Source organism: Aspergillus pseudonomiae (genome assembly GCF_009193645.1).
Source record: "Aspergillus pseudonomiae strain CBS 119388 unplaced genomic scaffold BDV37scaffold_35, whole genome shotgun sequence".
NCBI classification, from domain to species: Eukaryota; Fungi; Ascomycota; class Eurotiomycetes; order Eurotiales; family Aspergillaceae; genus Aspergillus; species Aspergillus pseudonomiae.
In genome coordinates this window covers 149205-163161 of record NW_022476027.1, presented here as the reverse complement: position 1 = coordinate 163161, position 13957 = coordinate 149205, and the positions used below count along the sequence as shown (strand labels likewise).

The 13957-nt window shown below is 48.9% G+C and overlaps 7 protein-coding genes across 7 annotated transcripts; 3 read left to right on the top strand and 4 right to left on the bottom strand.

Moving 5' to 3' along the window:
• Positions 1-88: 88 nt before the first annotated feature.
• BDV37DRAFT_248946 (Sas10/Utp3/C1D family protein) lies at positions 89-1549 on the bottom strand. The gene is made up of 3 exons (XM_032082025.1): positions 1265-1549; positions 1044-1210; positions 89-994 (listed from the first exon to the last, which is right to left on the bottom strand). Exons 1-3 carry the CDS (start codon positions 1443-1445, stop codon positions 632-634), a joined length of 711 nt encoding a protein of 236 aa, XP_031941188.1. The 5' UTR covers positions 1446-1549; the 3' UTR covers positions 89-631.
• Positions 1550-1591: 42 nt separating this feature from the next.
• Positions 1592-3403, top strand: BDV37DRAFT_125061 (ketopantoate reductase family protein). The gene has a single exon (XM_032078642.1). The coding sequence runs from the start codon at positions 1849-1851 to the stop codon at positions 3097-3099; it is 1251 nt and encodes a 416-aa protein (XP_031941187.1). The 5' UTR covers positions 1592-1848; the 3' UTR covers positions 3100-3403.
• Positions 3184-4925, bottom strand: BDV37DRAFT_294226 (uncharacterized protein; the record flags this gene model as incomplete). Its single annotated transcript, XM_032089590.1, has 6 exons — positions 4594-4925; positions 3992-4525; positions 3873-3927; positions 3752-3814; positions 3587-3698; positions 3184-3502 (listed from the first exon to the last, which is right to left on the bottom strand). Exons 1-6 carry the CDS (start codon positions 4732-4734, stop codon positions 3184-3186), a joined length of 1224 nt encoding a protein of 407 aa, XP_031941186.1. The 5' UTR covers positions 4735-4925.
• A 211-nt stretch (positions 4926-5136) lies between these two features.
• On the top strand, positions 5137-6121 carry coq4 (ubiquinone biosynthesis protein COQ4; the record flags this gene model as incomplete). The annotated part of the gene is made up of 2 exons (XM_032084770.1): positions 5137-5347; positions 5475-6121. The coding sequence occupies 2 exons, from the start codon at positions 5137-5139 to the stop codon at positions 6119-6121; spliced, it is 858 nt and encodes a 285-aa protein (XP_031941185.1).
• Positions 6122-6278: 157 nt separating this feature from the next.
• Positions 6279-7332, bottom strand: BDV37DRAFT_125063 (DNA-binding protein). The gene is made up of 5 exons (XM_032078643.1): positions 7216-7332; positions 7026-7117; positions 6902-6912; positions 6464-6785; positions 6279-6397 (listed from the first exon to the last, which is right to left on the bottom strand). Exons 1-4 carry the CDS (start codon positions 7237-7239, stop codon positions 6502-6504), a joined length of 411 nt encoding a protein of 136 aa, XP_031941184.1. The 5' UTR covers positions 7240-7332; the 3' UTR covers positions 6279-6397; positions 6464-6501.
• Positions 7333-8891: 1559 nt separating this feature from the next.
• Positions 8892-11250, top strand: BDV37DRAFT_271786 (guanine nucleotide exchange factor SEC2; the record flags this gene model as incomplete). The annotated part of the gene is made up of 3 exons (XM_032084769.1): positions 8892-8923; positions 9058-9697; positions 9763-11250. The coding sequence occupies 3 exons, from the start codon at positions 8892-8894 to the stop codon at positions 11248-11250; spliced, it is 2160 nt and encodes a 719-aa protein (XP_031941183.1).
• Positions 11251-12229: 979 nt separating this feature from the next.
• On the bottom strand, positions 12230-13943 carry BDV37DRAFT_283343 (putative pre-mRNA splicing factor; the record flags this gene model as incomplete). The annotated part of the gene is made up of 3 exons (XM_032087269.1): positions 12230-13674; positions 13736-13789; positions 13850-13943. The coding sequence occupies 3 exons, from the start codon at positions 13941-13943 to the stop codon at positions 12230-12232; spliced, it is 1593 nt and encodes a 530-aa protein (XP_031941182.1).
• Positions 13944-13957: the final 14 nt, after the last annotated feature.

Sequence of the window (13957 nt, the reverse complement as noted above, 5' to 3'; positions counted from 1 at the left end):
ATTGGATGACTCTTCATATATACGGAACATACTGGAATATTTCACACTTCTAGTATGTAGTCATGACTTCGATAGACATAGCAGTCGTTTATGACTCATGTTTATATCTCTCTATCTGACCCACAAATTGGAGGCTGAGTCGCTCCTATGATTTAAGCTTACGGCATTGAAAAGATAGCTCAATAGATTCAGAAATGCGACTTGCCACTTAATCTATTTAGTCAACTAAGTAGTTTCTCTGGAGATTGATCCCATGAAAAAAGCCAGTCCAGGCAGATTATCAATAGACCATTTTTAGATCATTCGCTACACGGGCCAGGGTTCATCCTGTGGCTCGTGTGCGCGGTGTCTGGGGCATCCACATAGTTCGTACATGTAGATACGTATATCGCAACAGAGTGCCCCAAGTGCTATAAAGGGATGAGGCAGCCATCGTTAGATACAATAGAAGCGCCTTCAACATATACCTGGAGAGAAGCACAGCAGTGCTGGGATGCACGCATTTTGCGAAAGTGAAGGCTCATCGAGACTCCAATGCAAACTCAAAGATCGGAACCAGCCGATCACACCTAAGACACAACATGTTCCTCTTCGGCCCTGTCAGACGATATGGTGCAGCGTTCGAAGTTGTTCATTGTGCCTTCCTTGCTTTCCGGGATTCTTGCTTCTTCTTTCTCCGGTCCTTCTTCTCGTCTTTGAGATTGTCCTTACTGCGCTTTTTCTTGTTCTTGGCAGATGTACGTTTAACGGTGTTGTCTACTTTCGTCTCTTTGCTCTTCTTCGCCGAATCTCCGGAATGTGTTGTTGCCTTCGCTTTTTCACTATCGGACTCACTGTCTGAACCAGATTCAGAATCGGTCCCAGACTTCTTCGACGAGGTCTCAGGTGCTGCTGCTGCTGCCTTCTTGGCTAATAAGGAAGCCTTCAACTGGGCACGCGCCTTCTCCTTCGCTTGTTGTTCTTTGCGCTCCATATCGAATTTGTCATTCCCGGCCTTGTAACGTTAGCACTAGAGTATACATGATGAAGTAAAAAGGACATACAAGACCATGCTTGATGAAGCGACTTGCAGCCTGCTTGTCAAGTGTCAATGTCCGCTGCTCTGGCTCTGCTTCCAGCGCCTTAATTTTCTCAAAGTATTGCTTCACTCTGGTTAGTTCTCGGAACACAGGATGCTCTTTAGCATTGACGCCATGGAGACGTAAATAAGCTGCGAACACGTTAGCATGTCAATGAGGGAGTGTCAGGATCGTGATTGCCGTACAGAATATCAGAGATTCCAAGGCGTAAGTAATCAGAACGTGAAACTTTGCCTTGTCCAATACAGGAAGTTTTTTTGACGTGTCAGTAATGGCACTATTCAGGACAGGCCCCAGAGCTTCTTCCAGATCATCGACATGATCGTCCAGCTGCTCAAGCAGCGGCAATAAATCGGTTGCGTCCATCTTCTGAATGATGATTGTCGGCACTGAGAATTAGTTCACGGATTATATCAATTTTTTATCTACAGGCGGTGTATAGGGCGGTCAGTAGCTCAGTCTTAATCTTATCGCGGAGTTCGGCCGTCGTCGACTTTGGTCCTGGCAGCCTCGCAGACAGTTATACTAATTTTTTTCTGTTGTTTTTGTGTCACTCATAGAGGACTTGTTGTCTTGTAATGCACAGCTAGTCAATTCTATGACCGTTGCTTAGGTTTTGAGCATCCCGAAGACCAATCTGGTCTGTATATCACGCCATTCCTCCAAAGTGTTGTCCATACTAGTACGCCGTCCGCGTTTGCGGACTGGCATTTCCAAATTCTGCCTTTCTGCGGCAGGCGATGCTCAGTGCGGTTTTACCGTTCGTTATATGGCAACATGGCATCAGGACGCCGAGGAAGCGTCGAGAGATAGCGGCAACCGCCGGCTTTCGGGCCGCATACATATCCTGGGCCTTGGGAATGTTGGAACATTCGTCGCTCACTCTCTGGCCAGCCGGCCGTCTCCACCTCCTATCACGCTTCTGATGCACACTCCCAATATTTATAGGTCCTGGTTAGAGAGAAAGAAATGTCTAGCGATCAATACTAATGGCCTGGATGATGTAAAAACGGGATTTGATGTCAATGTGCTGAATGACAAGACATGGTACTCAGTACCATACTGGAATAAGGATGGCACAGCAGAGAATGGAAACGTTAGCATTGACGGATATACTGAAGAGGTCGATAATGAGGAACTCTTCGCGCAGCCTGCCGACGAGCCTATTGAATGTCTGATCGTTGCTGTTAAAGCACCTGTGACCGTGGCAGCGATGGACTCTGTCAAGCGCCGCCTGACGCCTGATTCAACGGTCCTGTTCCTCCAAAACGGAATGGGCACCATCGATGAGCTGAATGAGAAAGTTTTCCGAGACCCTCAACGACGTCCACACTACATGTCTGGTGTTATCTCCCACGGTTTAGCGCGAAGGAAAGAACCATTCCAAGTCAGCCACACAGGCGTTGGCACAACTATCTTGGGTTGTGTTCCACCGGCAGATGCCGTTTCCCCAGCAAATCAAGGGGATGTTGATTGGGCCCCTAGTACCAAATATCTGTTGCGTACACTGACGCTCACACCACCGCTTGTTGCTGTTGCGGAAACTCCATCCTCCTTGATGCTATACCAGCTTGAGAAGCTCGCGATGAACTGTGTGATCAATCCGTTGACAGCGATAATGAACTGCAAGAACGGAGAACTCCTCTACAACTATAGCTTCACACGTATCATGCGGTTGCTCCTCATTGAGATCTCAAGTGTCATCTGCGCTTTGCCCGAATTACAAGGCATTCCTGGAATTGAAAGCCGGTTTTCTCCCGAGCGACTGCGGATGATGATCGTGCAGCTGGCTAACAAGACAGCCAAGAATCATAGTTCGATGTTGCAGGATATACTGGCGAGAAACCCTACGGAAATCGAATACTTGAATGGTTACATCGTACGTAGGGGCGAGGAACTCGGTATCAAGTGTGTGGTGAATTATATGATGCAGCACCTGGTTCTCGCCAAACGCCTCCAAACGAAGCAGGTAGAGTCGGGTGCTATTCCGATTGATCTGCTCCGAGAGCCCAAAATATGAACATGCTCTCACACCTGTACAATATAATGAATTCGACTTTTGTGATACCATGTGCAAGCAATTCCACTTATGAAGCCTATCGATTTAACCAGATACAGCTTTGGAGGCCTTAGCACAGAGGTCTCTAATCTGTGTCCATCGTTTCTTCAGCATCTTTGCCCTTTGCTGATCTTTCTGGTCTGTTTGACTAGATCCCTTTCCCTCCAAGGTGGTGATTACTATGTCTGCTTCATTCGAATACGCTCTGATCCACCCTTGGATGATAGCCTCCGATTTCTTCTCATCGGCACCCTTGGTGGAATAACCAAGTACATACTTCCGCCAGTCTTCCAGTGACATATAGTTTATGCACGCGGCAATCTCGGTACGGTAGCACACGCCGGTGGCCGTTAACTGGTAGTTACTGCGCGTATAGGTTAGACATTGACGAAGTTGCCTGAGGCAAAAGTGATCAATTAGAGAGAAACACCGGAATTTTGAAACATACCCATAGTACTGCTGGAACTCTAATTCCTCTTGTAGCGATGGGCCAAGGTCCTTTAATATTATATCATCTAAGTATAAGGTTTCCGACTCATTCTCATCGAGATAGAAGCCATCTGCTGTGGTTAGCCCGCGGCGAGAAAGCAAAAGAGCACGGGTTGTGACAAACATTCAGCAAACAAGAAATCATTCGGATGAGGCCCATAACTCATGTATATTTCTTCTCCTTCATCTGTGGCACATGGTCAGAAGGTCCCGACAAGAGAAGCAAGTTCAGCTGCAACACATACCATATTGTTTAGTAGCTCGGAAAACATATTTCTCTCCATCGAATTTAACATTGCACTATAACCCCAAACAAGGTAAGTCGGTGTTGAAGACACCACCCTGTATGGTTGAATCCACATACCGCAACATCAGAATGATTAAAATAATCAGCAAACGGCAGCAGCGCCATGGCGTCATTTCGATCTTCCGGCGGCTCCTGGCCTGGCATCAAGTAGAAAAAGCTTCTCGTATTCACTATAAGCCAATGGTACGAGAACATCTCCCAATCGATATCCGGGAAAACAGATACGACGATATCCCATGCTGTGCGTAGTCTTTGTTCTTGCTGGGCAAGAAGATTCTGATGGGATGTCTCGTACTGGAGCTTGTCTCGGCTTTGTATACTATGCCAATGGCTCGAGATTGACGGTGGCAGGCAGTTCCGCAGAGACTCTGACCACAACATGGGTATACTGTCTTCGAAGTCTTGGCGACTAGGCCAGGTCTTTCTCCAGGCCTTGAACTCTTCCAGGTCTTCTAGATCGCCATTCGTGAGAAATGCAGCGTATAGCGCATGGGTGGGTGTCCCGTCGGGGAATTTGCCCGTAAAAGAAGATGGAATCCGCTCCGCGGTTAGCATTGCTTTCAGTGGTACAATCACAATGGCTTCGTCTTCCTAGCTCAGGGTTAGATTACATTGATGCGACATATAATGACGCTGATAGCTGAGGAGTAATCGCATACTTCTATATTTCGCGTGGCTATCATTCCTAAACCGCGACCTGGAAACCGAGCAGGCCCGACTCCATTCGCAATAATCCCTTGCGAAATGGCCCATTCTGTGAACTGCTCATGTTCCTCTCCAGGCCACCAGTCTGGCTTCATTGTTGCGGGATTTTGAGTTCTTAGTGGGGAAGTATAGCTAGTACGGAAGAAAAAAGAAATGAAAAAGGTGTGAAAGACAAAAAGAGGAAGTAAATTTGTTCAGAAGATAGAGTCAATACTTCAATCTCTCATTGAGAAGCAGCTACTGAAATATTCCTCCTGAGGCTAGTCACAAGGCCGAAGGCTCATATTCATCTAGTGGTCGAATGAGGCCGTAAAAAGCAACATGATAGGGCTGGGCGATAAATTGCTTATCGATCTTTATCAGTTGTACGGCGTCGCACAGGCACCAGCAACGCCAACCGGAGATCTTCCCCGGGCATCGTACCACTCTACAACCTTTAGTGTCGCATTCTTTCAAAGGGTCATGTCCATAGAGACATGTCGCCTTCTGCGCTTAAAATGTCGGTTCTTGGGAGGCGCGGAGCTCTGAACCTACGCGAATTGACCTTGTCAACACCTGTTACGGTAGTAAGCTGTTGCACGCGGTCTTTCTCCGTGAACAATCGCCCGCCGCCAAAGTATCCCGGCCATGTCCCATTGAACTTCGTCGAGCGTGGTGCTCTAGCTGTTGGGTCTGCTGTAGGAGCTTTGCTGAATCCTCGGAGAGCAGGTGAGAAGCTTTCTTATTTCCTTCAAATTCCCATAACAACCAATTCTATAATTCGCATCGAACCTACAAAATTGATGAACCATAAGACAACCATACTGGCTAACACCAACACCCCGGAATTATATAGATCTTATCGCAGCCTGCGGCGAAGCAACCGCAACTCCCTACTTCATCTACCGTCTCCGTGACGCCATGCTCTCGGACCCAACCGGCCGTCAGATCCTCCGCGAACGTCCGCGCATCACCTCCGAAACCCTCCGCCTACCATACCTCCGCTCTCTCCCCGAGAACTCCGTCGGTCGCACCTATGCCGCCTGGCTCGACCGCGAAGGCGTCTCCCCCGATACCCGCGACAACGTCCAGTACATTGACGACGAGGAATGCGCATACGTTATGCAGCGCTACCGGGAGTGCCACGACTTCTATCACGCAGTGACGGGCCTGCCAACCTTCGTTGAGGGGGAGATAGCGCTGAAGGCGTTCGAGTTTCTAAATACTCTTATTCCCATGACCGGGTTGAGTATGTTTGCTGCTGTGAGATTGAAGCCTGCGGAACGGGAGCGGTTTTTTGCATTGTGGTTACCGTGGGCGGTCAAGAGTGGGCTTAAGAGTAAGGAGTTGATTAATGTTTATTGGGAGAAGATTTTGGAGAAGGATGTGGATGAGTTACGGAGTGAGTTGGGTATTGAGAAGCCCCCCGACATGAGGGAGATCAGGCGCATGATTCGGGAGCAGAAAAAGCGGGAGAAGGAGAGGTTGCAGCAGAGTCCATAGTTTTGGTCTTGAGGGGTTGTTAATGTGTATATTATTTATTATTAGATGGCCTCCGGTAGCCGTGTATTCGATACAGTCATGAACTCTTCCCTTCATCTTAACGCACGTTAGAAGTATTGTTGCAAGCGGGTTGATTGGTATCACAATTGCTAGGGGGAAACCAATCCTTTTGTCAATTAAGCAAGGTGTTAATATATGGTTGAGTATTAATGGGGTAGAGTGCTGTCGAAGAATTGCACCATATACCGACCGCAAACGCCTAGGACCAGTTTGTTTCTGTTTCATAGCGCATGAATATAAGGGATGAAGGTATCAAGAGGAGACCCGTAAGAAGTTTCTTACAGGTTTAAGCAACATTCGCTGTTTTGCAATTCGACTTTTCACAAATCCAACAAATCATCATCGTCATCCCAGCCTCCTTTACGCCGATTGAATACAACCTTATGCTCTTCCTCATCCTTGCGCTGGTTCTCAGCCACAGCATTCAGGAGCTGCTTGAGCTGATCCTCCGAAACCTTTTGTCGCAATTGGCCTGTCTGTGCCAACATGAGCAGCCGGTTCTCAATATCGGCGGCGCGCGACTCTTTCACGAGGCGAATGCGGCCTAGGCGGTCGGCGGCTTCGGGTTCGAGGATCTGGTTCAGAATCGCCGAGCGACGTTCGGCTGATAGATACATTGTTAGATATAAATCCTGGGGCCAAAGTGAAGCTACAACGGCTCATATCATGCCCCTCTCACTTTCTCGCGGGGTCGTGGAGGGTGCGTAGGAGATAGCATACCTTCTGCTTGTCTGTAAAGTAACGCATTAGTCCTATGTAATCTTTTGCGCTATGCAAGTCCAAAGCGAATGCTTTTTCTTCGAATAGCACGTAAAATTCAAGACAAGGGGAAAAAGAAACTTACTTCCTCTGATCATCCTGGCCGTCTGGAACGGCACCACCTCGTGGTCCACCTCCCTGCTGCTGCTGAAGCTGTGCCAGACGGGCTCTCCTGATCTAGCTTGGGAGTCAGCAGATGGTTCGCAAGCTTGATCATCGTCTGATGCGGCCATGCAAGATCAGGATAGCAGCGCTACAAAATTTTAGGAACGCACCTCTTCCAGCTCTGCGTCGGCCATGGTTCTTTATTGACTAGTTAGGTGATTATAGTACAAGGTGATGGACACAGTTGGGTTAGACACAAAAGGCCGTGGATAGTCTAGAACACTTCCAGGGATCGTTATGGTATGACTGCAAGGACTATACTGTAAGTCCACACTTCACTTGACAGTGTGGATTTGTTGGAGAAGAGTTTCCAACCCCACCTTTGCCACAGCCTGAGGCACTCAGGCCAGTTGGGGTTCGGTTCCGGACGGATGTGGGGCGCCATGAGGGTGTTTACCCAAAGAGGTAAAATCAGGAAATGGCGGGACTCACGGAGAGAAGATAGACTAGCGCGCGTATGTGCTATCTCTGTATCTCGGTATCTTGTACACATTAGGTACTCTGTACTAATGCCCAACTACAGCATGGACTAAGTTTGGTGTACATACTCCGTACAGAAACCTCCTACTACGAACTGGGATAGACACTGTACAAGAGTTACACCGCAATTGCGACTTGTGATAAATCTGCCCATTGATTGACTGCGGCTTCGCTGTCTCAGACTTCATACAGATGTTCCCCTTGATTGCTGCATGTGTCGTCATCGCTTTCCGCCAAGAACTGAGTCGTCCTTATCCACTCCCGATAGATGGCGAGACTAGACTATGTCCGATCGTCAAACTAAATATAAGTGCCTACTTAAGTATTGACTATTAATATTAGTCGGAGAAAATGGGCCGGTTCGTGTAATTACCAGCATTGGTAGTTTCGTATTGTCAATAATTCATTTCCGGAGGTCCCAATTTGCGGTAAGTTTTTTTTTGTCGTTTGTAAGTGGAATTGTGTGGGTTTTAATTAATTAATTCGATGAATAAAAAGAAAAAAGAAAAGAAAAGACTGACGCGTTAGATCTCGCGCACGGCTGGAAAGCTACCCGGGGAGGATGAACCGAGAGATTGGATGGGAACGTGGCACGTAGTTGGTTGTACTGAGAGTACCTACTACTATACGTAGTAGTAGTATGTATGTACCTAGGTACTCCCGGACTATCAGCCAGGAAACACCTGACCAAGACTGGCTTGCAGTGAGATGCAGGGATCCAACTTTTGCACCTGATCGTCGTCATTCAGGCAACTCTGCCCGTGACGGAGGGGACGTGACCGAGGCGATCGGCTTGGCCCAATCCGGATCGCAGGTGACTAAGCCCCGGCGTGATTTGCCTCTGCAAGTGAATTGAACCAACCATCTTTCCAAATTCCTCTCTAACGACTACTAGTGACCCCGGCGGACTAAAACTAAAGCTGCTGCGATCCGTCTGCTCTCAACTTGCGATCGATTTCCTTCAATCGTTCAAAAAGAGGGGTTCCTTCTTTCCTTCTCCGACGACACCCTTCTTTCGTCACTATTCATACCCACTAGATTGCCGTCCTAATATCTTCCCCCCTCTCCCCTTCCAGTCTATCCTTTACAACCCTCACTCTCTTTCATTCTCCGCCAATACTCTCCGTTCTCTTTCCGATCGCCGTCCCGATCCTTTATCAAACCCAATGCTTCGTATGCCGACCAGTTGATCACGCTCCAGTCTGCGCGCTGGCGGGGATTGCGTTACCGTGACACCCCCCTACTGCCACTGCTACATGCAGGACCATCCCGACGCTCTCTTTTCACTTTGCCCGGTACATTCCAGATGCGAAAGACGGACCAACTGAATTTTTCGTGGTTGTGACACCTACATCCGGTCTCCGTGCTTTCCATATCATTTTAAAACTTTAACCCGACCGTTCACCACCATGGCCGAGTACGTTGATGCCATTCCTCCAAGTATAGATCTAGTAGCTAAATCTTGTGAACAGTCTAATTGCTTTTCATTCCTACTATTCACGCCATAGCTTCCTCTCCCCGTCGACAATGATCCCGCGTACCAACAACCACAAGCGATCCAATTCCTCCGAGAGCAGGGCTCTTTCTCCCGATAGGACCCTTACGAAAGCCAGGTCGGCGAATGATCTCTCCGGAATCGCAACCGGTAAACCTGTACCAACAGTACGCTCAACAAGTGTTGGGAACTTTCCCGAGAGTGGATTCAGCACCCTGAAAGACCCGAGACTCTTGAGCAGCTCAGTAGAGACAGAGCCATCGGGACCACCATCTCATCACCCGGACCTGAGTAACGAAGTTGCTGCCTTGAGCGTAAAACTGGTCCAAGCAATCAACAATCAAACGACTCTGGACGATACCTTGGTTGCCACCCGTCAGGAACTCGAACAAGCTCAGACCAAGATCCGAGCTTTGGAGTCTGAGAACGAGAAATATCGACAGGATATCGATCAGGAAGTCTTAATCAAGAAAGCCGATGTAGACTATGAAATCTTACGACTAAAGGCTGCATTGGCAGACGAAAAGGCACAGCGCGCCCTTATCGAGAAGGAGAAGAAGGGTATTGAACAAGAGCTGGAGACGCTTACCGCTGCCCTCTTTGAAGAAGCTAACAAGGTAAATTATCTGATGATCGTCCTATTTTCTAGCATGAGCAAAGGACTAACTTCGTTTCTCTACAGATGGTCGCCGCCGCTAAGCTTGAGCGTGAGGCGGTAGAGAAGAAAAACGAACAGTTGCGTGCACAAGTGAAGGATACTGAATCTTTACTTGCGTCACACCAAGAACAACTGGCAGAGCTTAAGTCTGTTTTGCAGGAGATGAACATTACCAAAGATGACACCGAAGCGGGTACGATTGCGTCTACCGCACCGGCATCTCCGGCGAAACAGCAGCAGCAGACTCCAACAATCGTTAAACAAAGTGCGGAAACACCCGTGCTTTCCGAACCGGCTCCCATCCGGGAAGAATTAGCCCCAGGTCCATCCACTAGTTTTCCTCATCTGATTCGGCCTATATGCCGAACAGATATCCATGCATTCGAAGAGTTCAAGGAATTATTCACCTTGCCCAGTGTCTCCAAACCGCCCAGTCGTGCCACAAGTGGAACGTATACCGGCTTAAATGTTATGAGCTTAGCCGCGGGTTTCAGCAGTGGTGGATTTGGATCTGCGTCGTCGTCACCCGCTAAGTCTCAAACTCACTCTCCTAATGGAAGTATCTCCTCGCCGCAACCAGCGAACTCGCATATTCCTCTGAAGGAGACGCGTTTCTACAAGCGTGTGCTGAATGAAGACATCGAGCCAACACTCAGACTTGATGCAGCCCCTGGGATTTCGTGGCTCACACGTCGTTCGGTCCTGAGTGGTATTTGTGACGGAAGTCTTGTGGTTGAGCCCATGCCAGCATCGGCGAAGAAATACGAATTTCCTTGCTCACTGTGTGGTGAGCGCAGAACGGGTCCCGTCAATGAGAGAACCCACCGTTTTCGGACGTCCGAGAATGAGACGGCTCAACGGTACCCCCTGTGTGTCCTCTGCCTAGAGAAGGTTCGTTCTTCCTGCGAATTCACTGGCTATCTCCGTCTTATCCTTGACTCGCATATCCGCGTTGGCGACACGGAAGATGAAAAGGATGCCTGGGAAGAAACAGTTCGCTTAAGGGAGAGAATGTTCTGGTCCCGCATTGGGGGTGGTGTCGTCCCCATTTTCACACAAACCAGTAGCATGGAAAGTCATTCGTGTACCAATGAGCAGGAGCCAGAGCCTCTGACTGATGATCACATCGAAATCCAAGGCGATGTCTCCCGTGAGGCCAAAGAAGTCCTAGTCACGAATAGCAATAATGACGATGAATTGAACGATCACGACCCACGCAGAGCGTCTTTGAGTGATGATCCTTTTGAGTCCGCTGCCTCAACATCTCCGGTTAGCAGCACGGCAGTCTCAGCGCCGTACGATAGCAGCGAAGCTCAGAATTATGGCAAAGACGAGATTTCTGAACAGCCCATTGAGCAAGTAAATGTCTGCGTGATTGCCAACCCTGGCGAGAACGACAAAATCATGCTTCAGCCTGATGAATCAGTCGTCAGCCAGGCTGTTGTCACCAGCTGCGAAAAAGATGATGCGCAAGTTCAGCAGCTGAAAACCGCCAGCGCCAAGGTCATCTAGAAGACGATGACTTTTTGTTCCCTTCTCCACACGACACCCCCATCATCTTTCTCTCTATATTACCTTTGATACCGATTCTCTTCCAACCGATACCTAATTCTTCACTGGTTTTTATTTTGACCACTCACGGAGCTGTATTGAATTACTCTTGAGACTTGTATTATTATTGATAATATGTACTTAATGTCCCCTTTCTCATTGTCCCTTTTTTGTTATACACTTAAGCTTATCGTCGTGCTTTTTTTTTTTCCTTCTCTTTTTTTTTTCCCCCTCATTTTTCCCACTTAGTTTGGTCTGTTCTGCTTTTGAGCGCCACTAGACCGCAATGGTCATTCTGTGTTTCAAGCATCAACAGTGACCCAGATGGACAGACGGGGTCCACTGGTCATTTTTCATCTTGTGCCGTTTCTTCCTTTCTCGCTGGCGTCTCATTCGGGTGTTTTCTTTTTTACTGGTTGCTTCACGGGTATTGCTTTCATGCGATATACATGGCGATGGAAAAGGTCCACGTTTCTAATGTACGGGATGATGCAGGAGCATGTCGGCCTATGGCTATTATATATGCACATAAGGTATAGAGGTTCTGATAATACACACGTTTTGAGATTTCATCTAGGGAGTATAGTAGCCAGAATCCAGTCTGGCTGCGGAAGGTTACAAGGAACTGTTTTTTCAAGGCAGTGCTTTCCAACTGGCTAGATTAGAGCCGTCTAAATACAGGCCGTGGGATCAGGTGTTTGAACTCATACTGCGGGCTGGCATTTTGGTATAAATATCTACTTCTGTGGAGTTCCCGCCTGGAAATATTGGAGCGAGATTTAATAAAACAATCGTCAGATATAAGAAGGCAGAAAGGATATTTTACATCTGCGTAAGACGTACGTCAATAGGAAAACAATGGTTTGAAAGAAGGCCGATAACTCCAGATGAAAAACGCCGATGAACGGTCCAATCACCAAAAGACCCAACGGATATTCGATCATTGCCGGTAACGCTCGTGAAGGTGTCTGATCTGTTCTTCGATATTCATGTTTTGAGGATTGGGTGGGCCACCGGCAGGACCGACCATCGGCGGCGTCGGTCCTGCGCCGGGGGCATTCTCGAACGCCATGCGCTTTTTCCTCGCTTCTTCTTCTGGATCGGGGGCGCCCGGGAGCACTGTAGAATCGAAGACGTCGCTGCGCTGGCTGGCGAGACGTTTGAGGTTGTTGACCACGTCGGCGGTTGACAGGTTGGTTGTAGCACTGCGGGATTCGGCCTTGGCACGCTGCTCTTTCCAGCGAGGATCGAGCAATTCGATACGCATGTGCTGATCCAGTTCGGCAACTGGGATCTGCTGGTGACAGTTGGGACAGAGTGCTGTTGCGCCAGACTGGTTGAGACGGCGCGCCTGCGCACGTGGGACATAGTCTGAGCGAATACGCATCGGCTGTTGACCTGGGGCGGCTTTGGCGGCCGCTTGAGTTGCAGCGGCACGATCGCGAGCTTCCATCCGCTCGCGAATACGCTGCTCCTCCTCCTGCGCCGCGGCAGCAGCAACTGGAACGGGTTGGGGAGGTTGTACTTGAGGAGGGAATGCTGGTCCGGCCGGCTGGGCGACCGGCTGGGGCACCAGCTCTGGTTGGACCGGGTAGGCGTTATAATATGTCGGCGTTTCCTCCTCTGTCGGCATGGCTTCTTCGATGCGAAGAGGGTTTAGGGACATCATAGCTTTTTGCTCCAACGAAGCAGACTGAAGATCGTTGAGGGAGGCGGGCGGGGGAAGGTCAACCTGGTCATCGGCTTCTGTGAATAGCACGGTTTCGACAACCACGAAGTCATGCCAGTCAATCTGCGCGTAAGAGATGCGTTCTTGTTCTTCCTCCTCTTCCTTCTTTTGCTTCTGCTGTTCCTGGTACTTCACCCACTCGGCGCGCTTCTTAGCGCGATCCAAAACATGATACTTGTTTTGCACATTATGCTCGAGCTCCGTTAGACGGGTCTTTTCGGACGTCGCCTGGTCAAGTCCTTCCGATCGTAGCAATATGATGTATTGGTCGACCAATCGTGTGAAAAACTGATAGAGACTATGTTGCGGGCGCAAAAACTCGAACTGGAAATTCCTGGCTTCTCGCTGGGATAAGGCTGTCATGAACGATTTCCCCCTCTTCGCCACAAATAGAGCGGTAAGTTTAACGACCTCCAGATCTTGCGCGTTGATTATCGGCATCCGCGCTGAAAAGTGAAATTCTGTTGGCGGTTCGGGACCCGTTGGTTGCTCCGGTTCAGGAACTGCAGCTAGCTCGCCCGGTCGCCCTGCAGAGACAGAAGTTCCCCTACCCTCCTTGATTTCCGTAAGCCGCCACTGATAGAAGCTCGCATAAGGATCGTTTGGGTTGAGGAATGAGAATTTCGGGTTATTGCGCTCCTTCTCGCGTACGCGATCTGCCCATTGTTGGTCAGTTTTCCAACCCAGGAAAGGCTCCTGGCACATTTGGTAACTCACCTTCGAAGACGATACCGTTCCTTGCAACATAACCTGCGGTCTTCTCCACGATCGCTGTGCATATGTGAGTAATGGTTTTTTTCTCAATTGAGAAAGCTGAAAGCTGAAACTTACCTCGAATATCTTTGGGTGGCAAGACGACACCCTCCGGGGGTTTGCCTACCTCCTCCGGCAAAGTTGGCGTGTTTCCATTGCTTATCGACGCCATGTTCGAGACACAGG

What these genes read in the sequence shown, in the direction of transcription:
- BDV37DRAFT_248946 (XM_032082025.1), bottom strand. Translation starts at nt 1,445, where the DNA reads ATGGACGCAACCGATTTATTGCCGCTGCTTGAGCAGCTGGACGATCAT. An exon ending in CTTGGAATCTCTGATATTCT is followed by an intron (nt 1,211 to 1,264) that starts GTACGGCAATCA and finishes ACGTGTTCGCAG; the next exon opens with CTTATTTACGTCTCCATGGC. An exon ending in GCTTCATCAAGCATGGTCTT is followed by an intron (nt 995 to 1,043) that starts GTATGTCCTTTT and finishes TAACGTTACAAG; the next exon opens with GCCGGGAATGACAAATTCGA.
- BDV37DRAFT_125061 (XM_032078642.1), top strand. Translation starts at nt 1,849, where the DNA reads ATGGCAACATGGCATCAGGACGCCGAGGAAGCGTCGAGAGATAGCGGC.
- BDV37DRAFT_125063 (XM_032078643.1), bottom strand. Translation starts at nt 7,239, where the DNA reads ATGGCCGACGCAGAGCTGGAAGAG. An exon ending in CCGACGCAGAGCTGGAAGAG is followed by an intron (nt 7,118 to 7,215) that starts GTGCGTTCCTAA and finishes CTCCCAAGCTAG; the next exon opens with ATCAGGAGAGCCCGTCTGGC.